Source organism: Chaetura pelagica, unplaced genomic scaffold (assembly GCF_000747805.2).
Source record: "Chaetura pelagica isolate M959 unplaced genomic scaffold, ChaPel_1.0 scaffold107, whole genome shotgun sequence".
Taxonomy (NCBI): Eukaryota; Metazoa; Chordata; class Aves; order Apodiformes; family Apodidae; genus Chaetura; species Chaetura pelagica.
The window spans coordinates 1,731,399-1,756,095 of NW_009953979.1; the positions used below are offsets into that span (position 1 = coordinate 1,731,399).

A 24,697-nucleotide genomic window follows, 5' to 3' on the forward strand; every position below is an offset into this window, starting at 1 on the left:
CTCTTAGATGCAGCTCTAGTGGGACAAAACCATGTTTTTGTTGTGCTGTTACGGTGACTAGATAGCTTTCTATCTGGTTGTATGTGTAACTTGGAGGATAGAGATGTGCCATATGAGTACAGAAACAGCCCCGTTGTATTCTGTGTGTACACACATGAGATTCTGTCCCTTGTAAGGCAGAGATCTAGTCTTGTCTGCTGTAGAATTAAGTCACCACCTCCTTTTAGTCCAAGTTGCCAGCAAGACTTTTCTCTTCCCCTTTGCACTCTTCTGATACTAAGAGTATTTAGATATCTCTGTTCTGACTTGTAAGCTGACATAATAGGTTGGAAGCGCTTTCATTTTCTGTCCTTTCAACTTTTTAGAATGTTTTAGAATGTGTTTCTCATGCAAAAAGTTGTTAGAGACATAAATAATGGTGGACTACTTTAAAGTTGTGTGGATTGCCTAGGATGTACCTGCTAATTTGCTTGTCACATGGAAGTGGTATTTTTTCCTCATTTTCTCTAGTGTGTGGTGATGATTCCAGTTATAGGATAGCTGGATACAGAAAGAAATCTACAACAGACTGACAAGACAAGAGAACAAGTATGAAATAACAAATACCAAGAAGCCATTGCCATAAATTTCACCATTTGTCTTGTTGATATGGCTGCAGATTTCTTCTTTGTTTTGGGAGACATTTCTGGTGATTTTAAAGAAAGTTAGGATGGATTTTATGGGTTTGAATACTTTTTTTTTTTTGTGTGTGTCAATAGGATGTTTCTGTGTGGCTCTGAAGCTGTTGTTTTCTGTCATATGAGAAGACAAATTCACCGAAGCATGTTTTTAAAGTTTCAAGGACAAATCTTCTTAAATTCACGTGTGCCTCATTTGTGCACTGATGTCTTACTCCCTGTTTTGTGTCCTGGTCATTAAGGGATGCAAATGCATGAGGGTTTTACCACTTTCTGAAGGAAATGGAGCTTGTGTTTGTCCTACACGTATCACCAAACTGTTACTGAAGATAGGTAGCCTGTGGGCTGCAAAATGTCTCTACTGGTTAAGAAAGCTGGTGCTCTTCAGCTGAGTTCATTATTCAATCTTGAAACTTCAATGGCCACAAAGTAATAACATGTTTACAAAATGCATTTCTGAAGATTATGTTTGATGTGAGAGACAGACTAGTAGAAATGAAACTGGGGAGGAGATGGATAAATGTAATAACCTGAGAACAGCAATACTAAGATCTGTTTAGCCTGGTACTCTGTCACCTGATGGTGGCCCACAGTGGGTGCTGCAGGAAGCAGGTCAGGTATGTAACATACATAGGCTGTTCTTCCATGTTTAGCAATTTATGGCTTGGGAATGTCTTGCATTAGTAACCCTGGATGTATTTTTCCACAAATGTATTAGTTTTCTTCCTGAACTCATATGTTCTTTTAGCATCCACACAGATCAGTGGGAAAGACTGATGTAGGTTAAATGTGTTGTGTGAAGATTTGCTGTTGTTTTTTCTTTCCTGTTCAAGCAAACCACCTGCAGTTTTTATACTTTTGGTGCTGAAGATACAGTGGACAATTGGACCATATTTTCCCTTCATGTATGGTTTGAGATTTTATAGAGCTGTTTCATGCCGCATCCTGCTGCTGTCTCTTTCACAAAGTACAAGAATAAAAGTATGCCATCTCTATATTTTTATGTAGTATATGAATACGATGCCCTGTTAATATCCTGTATGTAAATCTACTCAGTCAGATTGCTCTTGTAGTAATGATAATGATTGGACTACCTGCCATGTTCTGCAGAATTGTTAGTGGAAACTGGCCCAAGTCCTAGCTCAATAGCTACCTTCCTGAAGCTGTGTCGTTTCCAGTTAGTTACCTGTGAGGCATTTAGAAAACATCTTCACAGCCCATCAAAATCAAGAGGAATATTCCACCTCTTTTCAAGAGGACAATAACTACTCGTGTCAGATTTGAGAATGAGATCTGCCCAGTTCTCTGTAGCCTCATACAAATTAATTTGATGCTATTATGTGAAAGTAAAACCAGCGCCAAGTCGGATACCATGTCCTCAGAGTTTTATTTTACTTTTTTTTTAATTTGTAAGGTTTTATTTATTTATTTATTTTGCACTGTATGTTCCAGCATTGTGTTTTAAAGCTTCCTTTCCCATTTTGTTTCCCATCTTGTGAATTTGGCCATGATCCTTCTTCCTACTCCTTGCCCCTGTCCCACAGAGTTAGTTCCTATGGTTACCCCCCTCTTTGTGAGGTGACAAAGGTTGGCATCTTGATTCTCCCGAGCCAAATTCTGCCCTTTGACTCTCTCCCCTTTTCACACCCCTTGCTGAGCTTGGCCTCTTGCTCTGCTCAGGGGCTTGTCACCGAGGGGGTTCCCATGGAAACAAGGAAGGAAATTTGAAAAGAGAAGAGGAGAGAACAGAAACACAAAGGGCTGTTTAATTTAAATTTGAACAAGGAAGGAAAGCTTCTTGTAGTTCGTCTTTGTGTGTTGTAGAAACCTGAAATTTATATTTTTAAAGTTGCTTTCAATTTGTAAACTTGTTTATATTCCCTGTTTCTTGATTTGTAGAACAAAAGTTGTCGTGTTTGTAGCACTGAGCCAGGAGAAACATCTTTCTTTTTAAATTCAATGAGAAAATTCTGCTCAGCCATTCATTTAGCTTTTTTTCTCCTCAGGGGTCAAAAAGCATAATTCATGCTTTTAATATTTTTCCTTGAAAACTTAGATGTATTACGTTTTTTCCCTTTGTAATGATGCAGTCATACTGTCAATTATCTAACATCTATGCATCCTTTTTTGTGGGGGAGTGGATGAACAGATGCTATTCAGAATGAACAGATCTATTAGCTGAATCACTGCTCCTGACTATTGCTTCTTGTTTCTTATTGTACATTTTTAGCATTGTTATCTGATCTGGGCAGGTGCAATATGGACATGTAACTGCAGAGAATAATATAGTAACAAAGTTTGGTCTTGGATTTCAGGTTTGATGCTTACTGTCAATAGTAAAAAAAAAATTCTTGAGAAAACAAAAAATATATATCACCTGATTTTAATTGCTTTTGGGACATTTTATCTGCATATTTTACAAAAGTGTTTCATAATTTAAGTTTTATATTAATTTCTTGAGGCACAGTGGAGTTACTCAGTCTTCACATTTTCCATAGTAGCTTTTTGAATGACAAATTCTCCTGTTCTTACAGCAAAACAGTCTTTATCTTATGTCAAAGAAATATAATTTAAATAGCCTGATTTGAAACTTTGTCCTCCAGCCACACTTCTACAAAATCTTGTGGCTAAAATACTGAAAAATGTCAGACCCTCAAGAGTACACATTTTCCTTACTTTGCAACTACAGGAAAACTACTCCTTTTATTCAGAATAACCTTAATTAGGTGGCATAATTAAAAGGCTACAAAATTGTTCAGATCTGTCAATTACATTTTTCTGACATGACAGGAGGGTAGTTGCTTCTGTCTGGAAATAGTAAGCTTCCAAGGCTTTCAAAATTTAGGCTTTGGTTCACCTTCTACTTGATACTAGTTGCTGTTAGTAGCCAGGGTCATGGAGGGGACTCAAGAAAGGAACTTTGAATTGAAGCCAGGACTGTAAAAGATCTGTGGCCTGCAGTTCTTCTACAATGGTAGCACATTCCTCTGACATAACTTGTTGTACCCATCACAGAGAAGCCTGGTGATGGATTAAAGGACACATTTTTGAGCTCTGAGTCTTAGTCCTCATCTGCGAGGTGGGAGGCAGCAGGAGGTAGGTATGAGTGAAATCAGGGAAGGGGTATTGAGCAGAACTCATTATGAAACATTAACAAATGGACGTACTTACACTCCTATCCACTATCCTGTCCCCATCCTGCTGCTTTGCAGGTTTAAGAGATAAAAGGACTGGAAAGCCAGCTCTGCTGTATGAACTTCCTCTGCTTTTCCAGAGCAGAAGGACCCTCTGGTCTTCTGTGGTCTGCCAGGTGAGCCCTGCTGGGGCTAACCAACCAGAGCTCAGCACAGCAGGCTTCCAGCTCTTTTCCCCACCCCAACTATATAGCCACACACCTGGGCTTTGTTTAATTGCATTTTCCGAGGGATTTTTCAGTGTTGGGCAATTATTCAAAGAGGCAATCAATAGGAATCACACTTAGTCCCTCTCATCTCTTGTGTCACCCTCAAATGCTTACATCTGCAAGCAATTTCATGCAGTCTTTTGTATATATCTGACCTGCTCTTTTATGATTTGACCCCACTAATTCCATTCTCTGTAGATTCCCTCATTGTAAGCATCCCAGAGGTGTATTTCATGCAGAACCTGGCATGCAGAGCATATTCACAGCGCTTGTGAGTGTCACTCACTGTTTCGGGTACCTTTTGAAGAGGTACTTCTTCCACAGCACCTACTGGTATTTGCTTCTCTTTATTCTGCTTATTTAACTGGAAAATAATTTGGGTCCATCATCCTGCATGGGGGCCTCACGTGGTAGTTGCACAATCTTTTTATCTTCTCTTGTTTCCTACCATCCATGTCCCCTGCTCCCCTCCCACTGTCTTGTTAATCCAGTTATTGTGTTAGGTCTTGTCCTACTTGTCTAGAGTATTTCAAAGACATGCAGGGTACACTGCAGGTCAAAATTTTTCCCAAAAGTGTGTTAGTGATAGAGAAGAGAGCTAAGCACAAATTTCTGTCCTCAGCAAGGAGAAACTTCTGGACCTTTGAGGGCAAAATATAGTTTAATCTATTTTGAGAGAAGCAAGCACACTTTTAGGGTGCTGTAGAAACAATAAGCAGAGGCACTGTGGGAATGGCAGTCAAATATTTTTCTGGTAAATTATTAACTGTAGGGAAGAAAAATCAACTGAGCTTGGTTTTATTCTTACTTAGATAGTTTTGGCGAGGCTTTCAGAATTGGTCATTCAGATGCTTGCAAGATGGATAACAGCTTTCTGTCCACTGGAAAGGTGTTGTACAAGTGTAATAGTTTGTTTTTTTTCTTTCCTTGTCCCAGAGTTCATCTGTGACCTCATTAACTTGGCACTAAATGGGAGGGATAGTATCCCCTGATGAATCTTAATTTACAGCTGCTGTGTTCAGACTTGTTTTTAATGGTTAATTATTAAAATTGAAGTCACCAACTAATTATATTAAAGCTACTAATTTGAGCAGAAATTAATTTTAATGTAATATGTTAGAGTAAATTGAGATTTTTCTGAGTCTTGACTTTTCTGTTCTCTATTACTGTCTGATGAAGTAGAGGTCTGATCAGTGACCCTCTTGTAATTCTGTAATTAGGTAAAGCGAATATATTTTTGGACAGACAACCTCTTTTAAAAGTTAAAAAAGCCATCCTAGTAGATGGAGTCAATGTTTGCTCAGAATGTGTAGGCTCACTGTAGAACTGTAATAATGAAAGAAAAATCTCTTTCCAAAGACTGATAACCTCCCTAAAAGCCATCTCATTTTTCCATTGTTTGTGTCGAACTGTACATGTTGTACAATAGCACATGGGAAGAATTTAATGTGTAATATCAATATATAGAAAGTTGATCCCAAGATGCTGGGTGACCTATTTTTGTAATGGCTTTTTTTTACTTGCTCACAGTTAACAGCAACAGTATAAGTTGATTTTACATGGAGCTCCTGGTAACACAGAAAGATACACTTGGTTTTTTACTTAAAGTTCCAGGTAAATATACAAATTCTTCTGAATAAAATCTGGATAATATCATCATCTGCCTAGATCTACCCCATTAATGTACATAAAGAGTACTAAGCACTGCAGCTTTACTTTTATTGTGTTATTAATTGGTGAAAATAATAATGAAAACAGATATAATCTCCTGAGAATCCCTACAATCAGAATAGTCTGAAAACTGTAATTGGTGTATGAGACAGAAGAGAAACTGTAACAGCTGTAGTAGAGTAACTCTATAAAATGAAGTGGAAGGTGCTGTTAAATTGAGCTTTGGACATGGTGCAGCTTGATTGGATTCTACTCCAGTAAATGTATATAGGGGACAGCAGAGCTGCAGAGAAACCACGCATCCAGGAAAACCATCCTGCATTATTTATGTATGTAAAACAGCTTGCTAATTTTTAGAATTAACTCTACCAAAAAACAGCTTAGTGTGGTAGATTGATAGTGTAGCCTTCCTGGAAATTAGGAAGAAAATAGTTGCCGAGCCAGCAGACAATGTGTTTTCAATACTGGCCTATGAAATATCCTTAGTTTGAGGCTCAAAGATGCAAATATCCACTCCTACCCAACTGTTGACACATATGTGTGTGTATGTCTGTGTGTGTATATGTCTGTGTGTATGTCTCTTTGTGTGTGTATGCATTTTGTTGGTATGTAGATGTAACAGATGGTTTGTAATGTTGGATTAAGACACAGCTGTTAAAATACTAGCATTCATTTTGCAGATAAGTTTCGTTTGCTATTCAGAATAATTTTTACAGTATTAATCCAACAGATCATGTTGCTACTTCAGTTTGCATCATATTATTTAGGTACATAACTGTATGGGATCCACACTGTTTCTTTCCAAGCCATATTTATCATCCCCCCTGGCTTTTCCATTGTTGAAGAAGCATTATTGTATTACCTGAGTGTTCCTTTTGATTTTCAATGTAGACAATAAATACTGGACTAAGACAAGAAAAGTTTCAATATGTAGCCAAACACATCTGTAAACTCATTTGGCACTACTGGTTTTTTATGTACTAAGTACACAACAAAGTAGCAGTCCTAGTGGATATTGCAAGATCATTGCCTGAAATGTTTAGGTTAGATTCTTTATGAATGTAAAGAGTAAAATGAAGTCACTTAACCTATGCCCAAGGAGATGTTGATCCTCAGGTAATGAGGAAAGACATGAGAGATTTTTCAATGATGACTCCTGATTTGAGAACACTCTCTGATGTTCAAAACCCAAATGGTAAATTCATTTATTATGCTGATTCAATCTGCCATTGAATTCTCATTTGTGAAAGCAGGTGTTTTGGCTAGTGAGAGAATTTTGTAAGAGGATTTTGTGACAGAATTTTGATAGCAGGCTGGCTGCCATAGGAGCAGCAAATAGAGCTTCCTGAGTTAATTTAATGTGTTTCTTTCTCTTGCAGCCTTCTGTCTGCAAAAGGTTATGCTCTTGGGTTTTAACAGCATCAAAGTCTGATTTCTGCCATAGCATGAAGCCTTTGTTCAGAATCACATAATCTTTTTGGTTGGAAGAGACCTTTAAGATCTTTGACTCCATATGTTGACCCAGCACTGCCAAGACCACCACTGAACCATGTCCCTCAGCACCACATCTACATGGCTATGAAACCCCTCCAGGGATGGGGACTCCACCACTGCCCTGGGCAGCCTGGGCCAGGGCCTGACAACCCTTTCCAGGAAGAAATTGTTCCTAATATCCAATCTAAACCCCTCCTGACTTTTTACACTACTAGTGGTCCAAATACAGCATGAGTAGTTTTGAGGTTAGTTTCATGGACAGTTTAAATCAATCTTAAACCCAGGTCAGAGCAAAGGAATCTGGTGGCAGTGAAGAGGGCAGGGATTGGTAAACTTATGCCCATTGTGACGCTGCACCCTGAAGTGCATTAGATGACAACTATATTTTGTCTTCATTTCACAGCCATGTGGAAGGATGATGATGACAACTGTACAGTGCATGTTAACTTTTAAGGGAGTCAGCACACTCTGAGTTCCCTTGGTTAGTCTGTCAAGAAGCACTTGGAGTTGAATGTCAGAATTCAAAAAAAACGGAACCATTCTTTTCCAGTGGAAAACATGTGGCTTCATATAGTCTGCATTAGCTTATAATAGCATACTCTCTTACATACTCTGCTACATAAGTTGTGTAAAAAACCCATTGTTAGCAAAGTCACACATGAAATAGTAGAAGTCATCAAACCTTTGAGAAATATCAGTAAATTCTCTTCAATATTCAGTGTTGGTTTCATAGTGTTTTAGAAATCCAACTTACTTAATTTTATCCTGCAGGGTGTTAATGTTGTTTATCATGTGACAGACACCGACATTCTGTAGGTTGATGGCAGTAAAAATGAAAAGGTGAAACGAATCGGATTGGTGGCTTTGAAGCTTGCCTATGTCCTTAACTGTTTTTTCTCATGTTTCCCATTTTGAGAAATTCTCTTTTTATGAGCTCTGAAGAACTTGATCTGGCTGCCGACTCCATTGTATTCTCTCAAGTTCATGTCAAATCTTCTAACAAATCTTCATACCAAATGCTTTTCCTCTTTCACTCAGCAAGATAAATTTTTGAGCACTGTGCCAACAGTGAATTGTTTATACTCTTCTGTTATTCTTCAAGGAGACAGACCTCCCTTGAGCTGGCAGAAATAGTCCATGAGTCCCTGACATGCAGATCAGTCTGCAGTGCCAGAGTTGAGGGAAATAAAAGGTTGTTATTGCTAATGCTCCACTTCTTGTAATGGGTATCTTTGTCCTTCCCACAGTGACAAGAGCACTGGAGCATTTTTTTAGCAGACATCAAAGCAGTGATCACACTCAGTTTGTACTTGCTTGGTTTTTTTTTTGCAACCACAGGAGATAGAAATGCATTATTTAAATGAAAAAGAGCATTTTGCCAAGAGTTACAGCTCCTGCCCAATAGTCTCTTGCTTGCCCAGGCAGGTGTGCTTTATAGTGCCTTAACTTACTAGTATCTAAAATATGGTCCAGAGGACTATACATTTCTTTCTCTGTGGTACTTTGGAATTCTCCCAAGCCCATCACAGCAGGCATATGGAGAGGAAGGAAGAAGTCCAAGCAGTCTCAGTTGTCTTACACAAGTAACACTTCTTGCAAATGGAAATTGTTACCAGGACCACCCATCTGCATTTATCAGTTCCTAAAACATAAAGATCACATTTAGGAAAAGTGCACATTGACAGATGGATGCCATCTTTTCAGTGTCTTCTGAAGGAACTTCAGAATTTAAAATGCAGCAGGAGACCTCTTTAAAGAACAAGAGCAGATGGCTCTCCTTTTTAGTCACATAGATAGAGATTAATGTCATTTGCTGTCTTTTAACTGCTTTCATCTTTATCCTACTATTTTTTTTCCCTGCAATTGAGAAATTAAATTCAGCTGTCTATTTACAGACCAAAAAGCTTAGGATAGTTTGTGTGATTGCTTCCCCTTCTCAAGTAAGGCAGGTAAAATTATTGATCTTAAGTTTTCAAGTGAGGAACAGGGTGATTGCCTCGTTCAACCTATGGTATGAGAAAAATAGAATTGAAATCCACACTAATTACTTGACATTTTTATTGTTTGAATAACTTAATAACTGTGTAAATGTGGATGTATATTTTTAGTACTAAAGGTAAAATGATCTGAATGTTTTTACTTCCTAGTTCCTAAAGTAGTATAGTGTCAATCTAATCCTCACTGCAACCATATTTTTTCCAGCTAACATCAAAGTATGAGACATGGGATGTCAGGAGATAGGGAGTTACGTGATTCATAAGGGTTCATACAGATTATGTGAGAACTGTTTTTTTCCATGCTTAAGAGGAAAGCTTTACAGGCCACCAAAGTTGTGACCACATTTGGCTTTTCATACCTGCATCACTGTGCAAAGCTAAAAATAATTACCAGAAAAAAGAATATCTAAACTTCTGCAGACAAGGAAGTTAATGGTGAGGTAAGCTTTGAATGTACATTAAGTATTCTGCACTAAATTTGTCTTGGCACTGTGCATTGAAACAGGCTTGGACAAATTAGCCCATTGCCTTTGAAAACAGAATCAAGCATCTGAGCAATAAAGCTGCAATTCCATAGTTGTATTAAGCTCAGCAAGTGTGGATTGATTCCAAAGAAAAATGGACTTATTCTTACACACCTGACTGTGTTTTTGGCTCTTTCTGCAATATTATTTATATGGCACTGTCTAGCTCAAGGCCAAACTGAGTGGAAAAAAAAGCAGCTTTTTCTTAGATCCAGCTATGGGTTTTGGAAGAAGTTAGTGCCCCAGGTCCCTGCTCTTTGCAAACCAGCAGCTCTGCTGTGCCTGTGTCAGCACTCTCGGATCTTTAGGAGACACCAGCTAGGTTAAGGCAGGACTATCAAGTACAGCCTTATTTGAAATTGGCATCAGCAGTTTAAGTACTACAGCAGTTTTCCAGCTGAGGATATTAACTTAAAACAAATGTTTTCAGGTTAAGCTTTTGTACCAGCATAACTGTGGCTGTAGGCTCCAGCAAACCTGGCTTGACTCAGAGGAGCGTGCAGGTCAGTGCCATTAAAGAACAAATTTCCACTGTCTCAAGAAAGCCAACTCTGCTTGTAACAGTCTCTAGAGACCATTCACACAAGCTGTCAGAGCAGTTCCTTCCGAGATGATGTGTAGTTATCAAAGGCAGGAGGCAGATAACATCTTCAGTGTAACTAGCAGTTGTCTATAAAGAGTTAAATCTATCTGCAGCTTCTGTGATTGTCCTCGGGAGGTAGCCTGAAAAACATTGTTGCCCATGGACTCTGAGATACAGTTCATGATTTTTTTTTACCTAATGAATAGCAAGCTAAATTCAAACATAGGGCAACAGAGGACAGAGAGAACAGATCATGTGTCTGGCCTGAGCAGGATGTGCCCTGAGGCAGTTGCTTCCACCAGAGCGGAATTGTTGCAACAGAAATGGATATTCATAGCATCACTCTTTTCCCATGAGCCTGAGGGAAGAAAACTTCCCTCCTTCTGTCTTATGAGTTTATGAGAGTGCTTCCTTTTCAGTTTTCTATTAAAAGAAAGGGATATATAAACAAACAGAGTAGTGAAAGATCACCAAAATTAATCAGTTTAAATCTTGCAGTAATGTAGCTTCCCAGATAACAGCCAGCTTAAATGGCCATGGCTGTGTAGAAGAAAAGGTAGAAATTGCTTTATTATCTCTCAGTAAGATGAGAAGTCTGAAACTGTAATGCAGTGGCACAGTGTATTTACAGTTAGATTTATTGCTCTTGCTTTGTGACCAAAAGTGAGAATTTGTATAAATTATTTAGGGGCAAAAATCTATATATGTCATTCCAGCTCTGCTTTGTCCTTCATCCCCTGCTTAAAAAAGAAGCCCAAAAGAGAACCAAAGGCAGGCAAGAAATTTCTACTCTTACAGAGCATGTCCATTAAAACATTGCCCAGGGTTCATCTTTTCAGCAGATAAGAATTGTAGGGAAGGAAGGAGCTGGGGTCACACTGCTGGGAATCGGGAAAATTGTTAAAGGTGACTTTGCTACTACCAAAGAAAATTTTGGGGAAGAGGGAAATAAGAGAGGGGTACGATTGTACTGAAGTTAGACTGCTCAGAGGAAAAAAGTGCCACATTATTGTGGCATGTTATTTGGTATACAGCACCTGCATGGCAAATGAAAGGAGGGATGAGAGTATTCAGACCCAGCCTGAAAAAAGTCGAGTTCCTAATGCTGCTGTTATCACTGGGTTTATAGGAATCTACACGGTCAGAAAGGTTTTTCTCAGAGGTAGAAGGACCAGTGGGTGTAACACTGGAGATACATAGTTGTGTGTTCTGACATTTTAAATACCTCCAGGAGGAAATAAGTGTGTATCTTTTCTGAAACATGTATCTCTTCCCTTTCTTGCATTCCCTAGGATTTGGTCTGAATTACTAAAATCGGTTTGGCTACCACATCTTCTCTTGTCCTTTTCCTTTTTCCTCTGTATGTTGAGTTGTTCAACAAGCATTCTTCAAACTCACATCCCATTTAAACAGAGAGCCCTTTGTTAGGCACCCGTGGGGTAGGGCTAGATGTCATAACTTGCACTGTGTCCTTGGGCAAAGAGCATAAAAAAAGGCTTTTAATCTCCCTGGCTTTATTTTGAATAGTGAACAACATATAGGTGGAAGTGACTTTTCATCTTAGGATCTGCAAAGGGGTAAGGTAATTTTAGAGATCGGGTGGTTACAGACTGAGCTGCTTACAGGCACAAATGCTGCTGCCATGGGTTCAAAGCAAGTGAGTCTTTTTTTCTGAATTACAAGGAGTGGTTGTAGTATTATTTTTTTTCCTGTGTTGCCCAGCTTAGCCTCTTCATTATTTTAAAAGAAACTGTATAGATATAATTCATAAGAGATGTTTTGTCTGCCTGCAATTGCTATTTTGAGAAACAGAAGGGTGTGAGAAGTCTGGAGCTGCTGAGAAATTGAACAGCCAGCACTAGGGAAACCGTCCTATTACATTACTTCTACTTAAGTGTATTTCTTCCGTGTTTTTGGGGTTGAGTATAGCTGTACTGTGTTTTGAGGAGTATCCGAGGCCATGTATTTTTTCAGGTGTCTTTTCAGCAGATCCAAAGAGCACAAGTGCAGCTAATGTGCCCTTGAGGGGACTTTGCGAGGGAAGTTTCAGTGTTAATTCAGATGTTTCAGCATCTTCGACACTGCCTCCAGCTGCCAAGCCAGAAGGGAATGAGTCTCTGCATAGTCCCTGCATCATACCTGTCAGGCCCAGCCACCCTGTCTTGGAAAATAAATGGCATAATGGATAGCAGAAGAAGTGGGCGTTTTGGTAGCTGTCTCACATCTGGCATGGTTGAGCACCCTGTAATGTAGCCCTCGGGCTGCTGCAGAGGACAGCCGGGCAACACACTGCTCTTACTGAGAGTGTTCTTTCAGCATCTCGAGCCCTTGCCAAAAAGCACCATCTGCATCCCCATTTTTGGATGTTTCCTGCCTCAGTTCCATTACTGCCTCAAACACCATTGCCTAGTATCCTTTGGCATTGGCTGAAAGCCATTACAACAGCCACCTGCCCCTTGTAGGAGCAACAGGATACAAGGAGTCACTGGTGCCTTTCTGTTCCGCTGAACTTGCTTTGCTGCTTCTCCATTGCTTTGCAACAGTTACGATCTGGAGCTCTTTTTGCACAGTTTTCCTATGTGCACATTTTGGCATCGTCTGGGATCTTCCTCAATGGCACAGGTTTCTGCAAATCAACAAAAACAAAGCAGATCTTTTAATGAAGGTGAAGTGGCTGGAAAAGAGAGACTTGTGAAACAAACATCTTTTCTTAGTGAAAGGCCTATCAGAGGAGAGTAGTGGAGCATTTGTCAGCATAACTTAAAATTTAGGTATGGGTATATGCAGTGGCAGGAGGCAAGACTTTGAGGGGGAGAAGGACAGGCATTAAGCCACTAGCTTTTTTTTTTTTCATAAAGTTTTAACTTAATTTTCTTAATTTTCAAGGTTCTTTGAAAAGAAGGAAAGTTAAACACTTCCCAAAACAAAAGTGGAGTTTTCCTTTTATTTTCCCTTTCCATTAAATGGTGAAGATTATTATGTTAAGCTTTTCAAGTTACGTCAGTTGTCATAACTGCGTAGAATCAGTTTCTTGGATTCTTGTTGTCAAACAGTAGCTTTAACTGTAGTATAGGCAATAACTGTTTGAAAATAAAACCATATGTGCATCTGCAGTAAATGTCCAGCCAAATAGGAAGTGTTCCTTGACTAACAGTGAGCTTGGAAATGTAAATACTTCTCAATTGTTTCTTTCTTTTTCCTTCTTGATGGCTCTGAAGTTTTATACTGCTCTTCATACAAGCTGTTGCCAAATTGCAAGTCTCTGTTGTCATGTGACAACATTTTCAGAAACAAGTAACACTACAGATAATTTAATCAGCTTGATAAAGACTGAATATGCTTTAAAAAAACCCAGTAAAATCACAGCATGGTTCTATCTTGTATTCTAAAAATTAACCTTTTGCAGAGCAAAGGAGGCGTATAGGAAGAATTGGGAGAGTAAGGTGGCAATAAGGAAAAACTCAAATGTGAAATCTTTTCTCATCTTTTCTAGTAATTGTCATTTGTGTTGCCACAGAAGATGACCTATTTTTTGTTGTTGGGTCTGTTCTGTTCTATAGTTTGGAAGAAGAAAACATTGAATTAGTTTAAAAGACTACTCTGGAAATTGCTGTTTTAAAATGTAATCTTTCTACAGCCAACTCTTCAGCTTCAGTTATAGTAAGACTTAGGTTTTATATATATAGCAGGTTAATTTGTGCTTTTGCTATTGCACCAGAAATTCTGAAGATCAGACTTCTTGCTCTATAGTGCTAGGCTGGGGAGAAGAAGAAACTCTGGTATCAAGATAATGGACTTCTAAGAAAAATCTGTCTGGAACAGAGCTCATGTTTGCTTTACTGTTTATTGAGTAATTGCCAATCCTACCCTTCAAGCGATGATTTAAAATATAAGTCAAGGAAAATATGTGGCTTACTAAAATGTTACTGCTGTTCCTCCAGTCTAGGGTTAGCAGAGTAATTCAATAGTCACTGCTGTTTTGCTTTATTCTAGACCTATAACTCCTAATGTACATCAATATCCTGAAGTTCCAGTCCTAAGAGAATATAATTGATCTTATATTAATATCTAAGGATATGGTGAGGCTTTGTATGGAGTAAGGTGTGACACAAACTCAGAATAAGATATTGATTGATTCCTGAGAGTATTAAAGACAAGTTCTAACAACCAAGAGCAAAACGAACCCACACTGGATAGTAAGAAGATAACATGGATTAGCAACATGGGCCAGTTTTTAAGACTTAAATCCCTGACCTACTTTTTTTCCCTTCTTTTTGATCTTCAGAAATACTTGAGAATAGCTGTATGTTGGCTAATTGTGATTGATTTTTCTCTTCCTGCTTCCAAGGAGTGTCACTGCCACTGTTACTTAAACCTGTTATAAAGCAACACAGTAGCACAAGACACCAGTTATTTTTTTTATTCTCTTTTTTTTCAGTCTTTGATTTCAGTGTTTTCTGATGCTTAGTCAAGAAATAACATACTTAATGTGACATCACTGTGATTACAGCCCTGATCTGGAAGCTAGAAAATTTTTTGACTGTCAGAATTTACATAACAATGATAGCATGCACATTGGGCCTGTTCTCTATCCACAGAAATACCCTGATGATAGAAATGAGACTTTAACAGATGGATTCTCTTCAGCTGGACGAGATGCTGTGGGAATAATGCAACTGAAAATGCCCTGTGTTTGCATTTTGTAGAAAGAAATGAAGAACACTGCTCTGCTGAAGAAATTCAGGAAATAGATTATTTACAAATACTATGTTGTGAACTGAAAATGATATTGGAAAGATCACAGTATGCTGTATTCCTATACTGTCAAGGAATCTTGCTTTATCTAATATTCCTCAGATTGTAATGTCATGTAAGTTTTTTGTATTCTCCTACTAAATAAGCAGCTAGCAATTCAGGATGTGTCTGTAGGTTACACAAGCACTAAAAGGAATCAAGTTTATATATGGCTCTTAGTGGAGAGTGTGAAGCTAAGCCAGAATCCTCAGAGTTGTTTAGCTGTCAAATTCCCATTTATTTTAGTGCAAATCAAGTACATAAGTGTCCCTTGTGAATCTGTGTCATTGTCCCCAGGCTTCTTGATTGCCTGTCTTCCTAAAATACCTAAGTGTTGCATTATGATGATCGCTTCTTCCAACAGACAAAGTTCAGAAAAAGAGCACAACCATGGTAATGGTTGTGAAAGACCTAACATCTCATGAGACAAATTACAGCTTCCTGCTGGCCCCCCAAACCTGCTGTCTATAGCTATGGAATTCTCCTTTTTTCTTTTCTAGCCGTTTCATCCAATGGTGAATTTGGAATGCTCCAGAGATTTCCGACCGTTCCTGTGTGCCCTCTATGCTCCTGTGTGCATGGAGTACGGCCGTGTCACCCTCCCCTGCCGCAGGCTCTGTCAAAGAGCATACAGCGAGTGCTCCAAACTCATGGAGATGTTTGGGGTCTCTTGGCCTGAGGATATGGAGTGCACCAGGTGAGTAACTCTGTTCTGCTCAGGATAAAGTTTTAGTATGATCTAGGATGTATTATTATGATGTGAAACAGATATTTTAAATGTGTTCCATTACAAGTGCCATTATTTTCCATTTGTGTAACAGCCTTTTTCCTGGGGTGGAAACTGAGTTCATATTTCTATCATCTGCCCAAGCTGAAAAGTTCTGTGGGTGATTACTGTAAACTGCACATGCATATTCTTAAATGAAATAATATACCCATCTTTTTTTTTTTTTCTTTATTGTTTATGCTGACCTAATTTTGCCTGCTATACTGAATTTTAATAGGTGATACTGCTATAAATTTCCCTCAGAGTCAGGTAAAATTATGTACGGTAGAGATTAATAGTCTCTGAAGGGAGAGCTGGCTGGTTTTGATGAGTGTATCAAATCTCAAAGCTCTGTTGTCAGAGCATTTGCCTCTTGTTGAGCTTGTGTGCAAACAGAAGTTTTTAGCTTTACATTACACAAATAACTAGAGAAAGGTATTTGATGATGTTCCAGTGTATTGGGAAGAGAATATATATGAAATAGAAACAAATAGCTTTATGATTAATTTTTTTCTAAGTTACTCCAACAGTGAATAAGCACAAATAGGAGCAAATAGTCTCTCTTACAGTTGGACTGTAGAGAATTACAAACAATTCATACTTATTTAAGGAAAAGAATAAGTCAGAGGATGCTTCTAGGTCCTGATAATCTAGATCTGAAACAGATTTTAAAACCAGAACTAAAACTACAAAAACTTTTGCTGGTGCTGTGTTGGTGCCGTTGTGCCAGAACATGAACTGTGGCACAGGAGCAGGCATACTGAGGCAGTAACATCTAGCAGAGGGAAGAACTGGAGAGCTGTGCATAGAATCCCTCGAGTCTCTCCTTCAGAACATCAGACTGCATCTCTAGCAGACCTTAGCTTCCAGTCAGAGCTTTACTTAATTACAGAAATGTCTTCATAATAATTTCAATTTATTAATGCTTGTAGCAGTGCTAGTTTGGATTTTTGGTCTAACTAGCCATCTACCTTCCTGTCTGATAGCAGCTGATACAGTTGCTTAGGGAAAGGTTTTAAAATGTTCTATAAAATCATGCTTCCTTGGGCACATAGTCTCACCTTCCAGTAAGCCTAGATTTGTAGACATCCTGCAATGAATTTTGTATCCTCACCTTTATGGTTAACGCCCCGATGGACCCCTTGTCCATTTATTTTTCTGTGTTATTTTTAAGCCTATTTTGATAGTTTCAATATCCACTGCATTCTGGGACAATGAGTTCTAGAATTTGTTTAAACATAGTGCAGTTTTTCATGGATTACTCATTATTTGGATTGTCTTTGTTTTCACTCCAGTTAGTATGTCTAAAGTCAGACATTTGAATCGGGTTACTAGTCTTTGCAAATTTCGTGTGCATTTCTTTTAAATAATTCTTTTCTTACTTTTTAGATTCCCAGATTGTGATGAGCCATATCCTCGTCTTGTTGACCTCAGTTTAGCTGGGGAGCCCACAGAAGAGGCCCCAGTGGCAGTACAGAGGGATTATGGCTTTTGGTGTCCTCGGGAGTTGAAAATAGACCCTGATCTGGGTTACTCTTTCCTGAGGGTACGGGACTGTTCCCCTCCTTGCCCAAATATGTATTTTCGGCGTGAAGAGCTCTCCTTTGCTCGCTACTTCATCGGAGTGATCTCCATCGTCTGCCTTTCTGCTACCTTGTTCACTTTTTTAACTTTTCTGATCGATGTCACAAGATTTCGCTATCCAGAAAGACCGATAATATTTTATGCTGTCTGTTACATGATGGTGTCCTTAATTTTCTTCATTGGCTTTCTGCTTGAAGACCGAGTTGCATGTAATGCATCTAGCCCTGCCCAGTACAAGGCTTCCACAGTGACACAGGGCTCTCACAACAAAGCATGCACCATGCTTTTCATGGTGCTCTATTTCTTTACCATGGCTGGCAGTGTTTGGTGGGTCATTCTTACCATCACGTGGTTCTTGGCGGCGGTGCCAAAATGGGGCAGTGAAGCAATCGAGAAGAAAGCATTGCTCTTCCACGCCAGTGCCTGGGGCATTCCAGGAACTCTAACCATCATCCTCTTAGCAATGAATAAAATTGAAGGTGACAATATTAGCGGCGTATGTTTCGTTGGCCTCTATGATGTGGATGCATTAAGATACTTTGTACTTGCACCTCTCTGCCTGTATGTTGTTGTTGGAGTTTCCCTTCTACTAGCTGGCATTATCTCTCTCAATCGGGTTCGCATTGAAATCCCATTAGAAAAAGAGAACCAAGACAAACTAGTGAAGTTCATGATCCGGATTGGCGTGTTCAGTGTTCTGTACCTCGTGCCACTGTTGGTTGTAATTGGCTGCTATTTCTATGAGCAGGCTTATCGAGGTGTGTGGGAGACGACGTGGATTCAAGAACGCTGCAGAGAATATCACATCCCCTGTCCCTATCAGGTGAGAAAAACAGATACAACATATTCAGGAGTGCAGAAAATGGCTTTTGAGGAAACGTGTCAAGACTTGCTTGTCATCCTTACCTAAAAGTGATGATATTCCTGCAAGGGAAGGTTCATACCTTACTCAAATTATTTGGGTAATGCATTAGGTCTTCGGAAAGACTACATATTATTGGGAAATTGGAGGCTTGTTTCAGCTGATTGGTGGGTTTTTTTGTGGAATATCTGGGCTATATGGGATCTGTACAGGATGTAAAGATTCTATTTCAAACGCATGTCAAGAACAGGACTTAATGAGTTTCTTTTTGGTCATTAGAGACAAGTTGAAAGTTTTGCTCTGAAGGAATTTTGGCATTTAAAGCGAGTTGTCATCAGCCTGATTACTGCTTTTTCTAGTTTTTCTTGTTCATCTCTAACAGTTCTGTTGCCATGACTAGCCTAGAGGTTCTGTGCTCATTGTAGAGCAGTCTATGCATCTATCAGAAACATCTATATAAAATCTTAATTGAAGTGTCTTCTTAAGAGAATCAGAGCTTACAGGTCACCTGTGTTTTGCTATTTCAGTAAGTTATACTTAGCTGCTCAATTTGTTTAATGGGGTTATCACAGGAACAGAGGCCTCTAAGAGCACTAGAAATTAAACTGTCTGCTGTTCACTATTATGCTGGTGCAGTAGTGAAGAAAATTTTGTAAGTATTAATTACTTGAAGCCTACTTTCTGTTTTGAGCCAAAGTGGCAAATTATTTTTTGAAAGATATTGCATAGCTATTTTCTGCAACTTATTTGAAAGCAGCTTTATTTCAAGAAGGTTGTCAACAAGCACCTATTATATGGCTGTACACACGGGGATAGGAAAAAAAAGTACTTTGTCTCTAAAGCAGTTAAAACACCAGGTGGATCATCAAAGTTCACATTTTAATGCAATAACATATCACTTAAAGGTTTGGCTTAGTCTGTAGCTTGATAATAATCCTTTTATTACCTTTTAACCCTTTTTATTGTTTTATCTGTTAGGTTTTATTAGGGTGCGACTCTTCCCTCCCATCCAATGTGTGAGCATTTTTATGGCAGGAAGCGTCTGTCAATGGGTGTGTTCAGTTTCATTTGCCTGATTGATTCTTCATTGCTGTCAGGTTTTAATACGTTAAACTGACTGAGAAAAAGAGAGACACAAAGTTTTCCCTCAATTAATTTCAAATACCTAGCATATATCAATCTAAAATGTGTGTAAGAATGTATAAAATTAAAAGGTTATTGGTTTCTCAGAATGCTGACCAAAACCTGCTTTAAATCTTGAAACATCTGATGCCTAAGAGTGAAAATCCAGGGTAGTGGAATAACAAAAACGTGTAATAAAATGCTACTCAAACTTCTAGAAAACTGTTAACCTAATGGCTCAGTGGGATTCGAAAGAACAATAATGGTTTCATTCACATCAAATTGGGTTGAAGAACCCATAGACCCTAGAGAGTGTTAGAAGGGTTTTTCTTCTAACCCATCCCATTTTTTTCTTAAACTAAACATTCTTCCCTAATTAAACTATCCAGACTTGTAATTGAAACAGTTTTCCAAAGCTGTGGGGAATATAATAAATTTTATCCTTTGACTATGTTAGTAAAATTTATTATTAAATTAGGGGGAAAGTTTAAATCTTTGTTGAGAGTATCACTTACTTGCAAAATAAGACCGTATTTGTTCTACGCCTTAGTGTTATTTAACTTACTTTCAAATATTTGAATATCAGTGTCTGAGATTAGACTGTCCCCAGCTGAGCACTATAGTTGATGCTGACAGAAGTTCTATGTGCAAAATATACGCAAGGTGGAGGTAGCTGGAATTTGCTGCTTGTATAGCCACACTTTTTCTAGAAACAGCAAATCGGAGGTTAAAAATCCATTAGTCCATTCAACTGTTGCATCATCTTTGCCATCAGAGCATGATGCCACAATAACTCACCCTGGAAAACTGCTAATGGGGGAGCTGGAGTATGCAGCTGCTCCAGGCATCCTTCCCTGCCTACCTCCTGTGTGACAGCTCAGGCAGGAGATACCACAGGGTTAATAAATTGCTGCTGATTCTGCTGCCTGCTGCTAAACTGAAGAGGACCCATAGTTACTGTGTTTCTTTGACTACCTAAAGGGCTAAATATCCCAAATGGATGAAGCAACAAGATACTTTTATGGGGGTGCTGCTGGATGAGAAACTCATCATGAGCCAGCACCAGATCATCATCATCTGGCAGCCCAGAAATCAACCATGTCCTGGGCTGCATCCCCAGCAGTGTGACCAGGAGGGCCAGGGAAGGTATTGTCACCCCCTCTGCGGGTAAAACAGGCAGCAGTAACCTCTCCTACGGTGCCTGTGAGGGCTCAGATGACCCATCAAAAGCTGAGAGTATTGTTTCCTTCGGTCTCCTTTTAGTCAGGGAAAAACAATTGCTGCATTGAGAGGTGAGGTTCATTTACAGTGTATACAATGGATCTAATAAGATTAAGAAATTTATTTGTGCTTTCCTCACTCTAGGGGAAATGTACTGGTTTTGTGGATGTCGGCTTAAACAGGTGACTCAAGAAGTTGCATCTTGTATCAACCTGAAAAATCTCTTAATTGAATTAAAAATAACAAGGTTGCTGTAGTAGAGAATCCTTCATTCAGTGGGAATAAAGACAAATGGACTGAGATGTTAGCACAAGTAATTATTTTTATTGTTTCTGATGCTCAGACTATTTGCAGGAGCTGCAGTGATGTAGTCATGACAGTCAGTATTACATCTCTGTGAAACATCTGCTCACAGCAGCCAAAAATGTCTTAACCCATCCACCTCCATTTTCACCAAGGTCAGGACATTTTTTTATTCTGGAAAGGGAACAGTGCCTTTGTAGTCTACTTTCAGCACAGTAATATTCAAATGAGGAGATAAATTCTATGTTGGTATCCCACTTGTCACTCATTGCCTTAAAAATTGGATTTATACTTAGCCTCAAAAAACAAATTAATGTTTTGTGTGAGAGGAGTTCATGCAGTGGAAAATTAAATTAACTTTCACTACCTATAAAACCTGGCACCCCCATCATAAACGTAGCGTTTTAACTGAGATGTGTGCATTATGTGTTTATCAAGTCAGGCTTTTATCTCATATATAGTCTTTCTAATAGAAGTATAGTGCAATTTTACATAACGGTAGAATGTAGAAATGAAGGGAAAAAATCAGGGAAGTGTGAGACAATCCAATCATGAAATAATCCCATCTAGTAATCTCTTTTGCTACGGTTGAAAATACCTGCTTTGCTGCTCTTCCTTCGTTTGTTTGTAACAGTGGTGGTTCTTCCAGTATTGTATCATCATTCAGAGGGCAGGGCCTTGGAACAGAGAGTTGGATTTTTGTAATGTTGGGCTCCAGGAGTAACATTTAGGGAAATAAGGTTCTGCATGTTTCTGTTGCTGTTCAGCAAAGTTGTCATCATCGTCATCTCTATTTCACCATTCTTAACAAGTGGTTAGCCTTCAAAGTTTGTCTCTTTCTAAATCTAGAAGTTCTTTTACTATTAGACATCTAACCTTAGATATATCTGTTGTAAGGTTAAAAGCAGGGTAAAAGAAGAAGTTTGAAGTGTATTTAGCTGCTGTTACATGTTCTTGTCCTCCAAGCACCACAGTGTTTTATTCTTTACAAGAAGAGTGTAAAAGTTTTGTTCCTTTTGTAAATTACAAAGGCATTCAAAATGGGACACAGTGACCTGTCCCAATCTAAGAAAATATGTTTCAAAATTGGAATTAGTTTGGCTACAGAGTGAAACAGACACTCAGCAAAGTCTGTCTCCAAAGCTGGTTGTACTGTATGTTTCTCTTGTGAAAAGTCAGAGTTCAAATGGTCAATATACCTTTTCTAGGCCAGAGAAAAGGAAAGGGCTGCATCAAGCTAGAAGTATTTAAAAAGTGGAAGAAAGTGGTAATTGTTGTCTTCCCAAGATAAGGAAATGTGTCTCCTTCCTTGGGTGGGCAGAGTATGGTGTTAAAAGCTTTTACCTCTTTTTTTAGTCCCATCATTGAACTCTGTAAGGTAGTTTAGTCCTGGAAAGATTTATTGGGCTGAACCACAAAATCTAATTTCCTGCAAAGTAAAAAAGGCCCTGAATTAAGCTTGATTTTTCTTAAATCCAAATGTAAATAGGCTCCACAATTTTCACTAATGTCTCAGGGTTAGGCTAGGCACTGTACTGATGGGAGAGACATCTCATTTTGGTATCAACTGGGGACAAAAAACCACCACACAACAAAAAAACCAAACAAAAACAAAAAAAAACCAACAAAAAACCCCCAACTGTTTTAAAAACACTTACTACCCTAGTGGGAGCCCTTGAGAAAGGAAGCTAAGAATTATCTTTGCTTGTGATCTCATACTTATCATTTCCCCACTCATGTGGCTTCACCAGATTAAGAGACCTTGGTGCTATCTTGCCAAGAGTGAGGATGGTGCTCCACTCTTATCTTTCCAATATTGTTTAGAGGAATGGAAGCAGATGTGGAAAGCATGTTTGATTTCTTGCTGGTGGGAATGACTTGATAGCAGGATGCGTTTAAAAGATATGGTGAACTCTGGTTTTGTATCTGTTCAGTAGGAACTCATTTTTATGCTGTATGCTGAATATCCATCCAGTCTTGCTCAGTCATCGTTGCAATGTACTCCATTAGATTAGATTCCTAAGCCCAGAACCAGAAGTAAAAATAGCGATGAGTACGTTTAAACATGGAAGGCTTTGAAATTTATAGATCCAGCTGTGGATTCTGTTTACAACCAAGTTAACCAGCATATCACACATACCCTGTGCAGTGTCTACTTTGCTACATCATCTGTTTCTTTAGCTTTGTGCTTTACTTCATATAAACCACTGGAATTTCAGGAGTAAAATAATGAACATGTATTAGAATGAAAACAATGTGAAAATCAAGAACAGCTCCTGATACCAGCATTTATTAATAAAATTTCAGATTACTCCATCCAAACCAGGCATCCTAGCCTCCTCTTCCAGCTGGAGCAGAGAAATGGGCATTTTTATAGTGATTCATTGGACATTTAGATGAATTGTACCCTGACGTAATTTATTATCTGTTTGAAGAGGTCATGTTTGCTCTTACTGGATATTTTTATCTTAGGATTTTTACTGCAAAATTCTGGGGAAGTATTTTTGGGGGAAGGAGTAGGAGAGATTGGGAACTTTTCACAGTCTGTCCCCTTCAAAGATAAGAATAAGCCTGAGCACCTTTTAAAACAGCGTGTCTGGATCCCAGCCACTCTTAGCTTGAATAGCAGTCATTCCAGAAAGAAAACTTGGTAATAGTTTTTTTGTGCATTTTCAAAGAAAGGATATGAATTGGCATCTGAGACAACAGTACCTGGCAGGACATGGGCTTGCATTTGGGAATCTCATGGGCAAATAATTTTGCTTTGCTAAACCTTGTGTACACAGGTTTCTTCTATTGCAAGAACAATGAGCACAACACAACTATTTTTGCAAATGTATTTTTAACCTACTGAGTTGTAGAAGCCATTACTATGCTTATCTCCTTAAATCTTTTCTACTTTCTTTCTGATCTTTGCTTTAAAAAAATTAAAACTGCTTTGGTATTTTTACAGACTTAATTATTAAGAGCAATGCTTAAGATGATGTAATACTGAATATCATTTCTATCAGCAACAAAAATAGACAGTCAATACAGCCAATTTTTGTTTTTCCTCTCTGCTCTACTTCCTTCACTCCAAGATGAGACCCCACTCTTGCTGTGCAATAATGTCAGATGGGTTTTTACTGAAGATAGGAGTTCTCACCCACTCAGTTCTGTTTGTTGCTGGTGTCGAGGGAGAGGAGAGGATTAATTGTGGTTACCTAAGAAACCAAAAGCCTTAATGGAGAGAATGTTTTGGTAATAGTACCTCTTGTCTGTCAATGGCAGTTATATGTATCCAGTACAGGCACAAAGGAAAACAAAGTACAAGTTTGCTAATATATTTATGTTAACATTGAAAGTCTTACCACATTACAGATTATTTTAACATGTTATTTGACAACTAGTGTTGGATAAATGGATTTTGTTAGTAGGATAATCTCTGTCACCTGCTGATGAATTTGGCTCAAGAATGTGTCAGTTGTTTCCCATTTTCACAAATATACTTTTTGATCTAGTTATTTTAATTTTTTTACTGTTAAGTTCTCAATATAATTTTAGATGTCTCAAAATTAACACTGTTGTGATAAAGGTATCTTAATTTCAGACTGGTTTGGATCACTAACGGCTATAAATTGCTTTCTTTTGCCTCCTTTTTAAAGGTTGCCCACCTAACAGGGGTAGGAGTAACATCTTCAAGTGTATTTCATTCCT

At 38.6% G+C, this 24,697-nt stretch overlaps 1 protein-coding gene across 1 annotated transcript in view; it reads left to right on the top strand.

Moving 5' to 3' along the window:
- Window positions 1-24,697, top strand: part of FZD3 (frizzled class receptor 3) — a 54,145-nt gene that overhangs the window by 9,252 nt on the left and 20,196 nt on the right. The window contains exons 2-3 of the mRNA XM_010002185.1: window positions 15,644-15,840; window positions 17,299-18,316. Of these exons, the coding sequence (XP_010000487.1) occupies window positions 15,644-15,840; window positions 17,299-18,316 (1,215 nt within the window). The remainder of the gene's footprint in view (window positions 1-15,643; window positions 15,841-17,298; window positions 18,317-24,697) is intronic.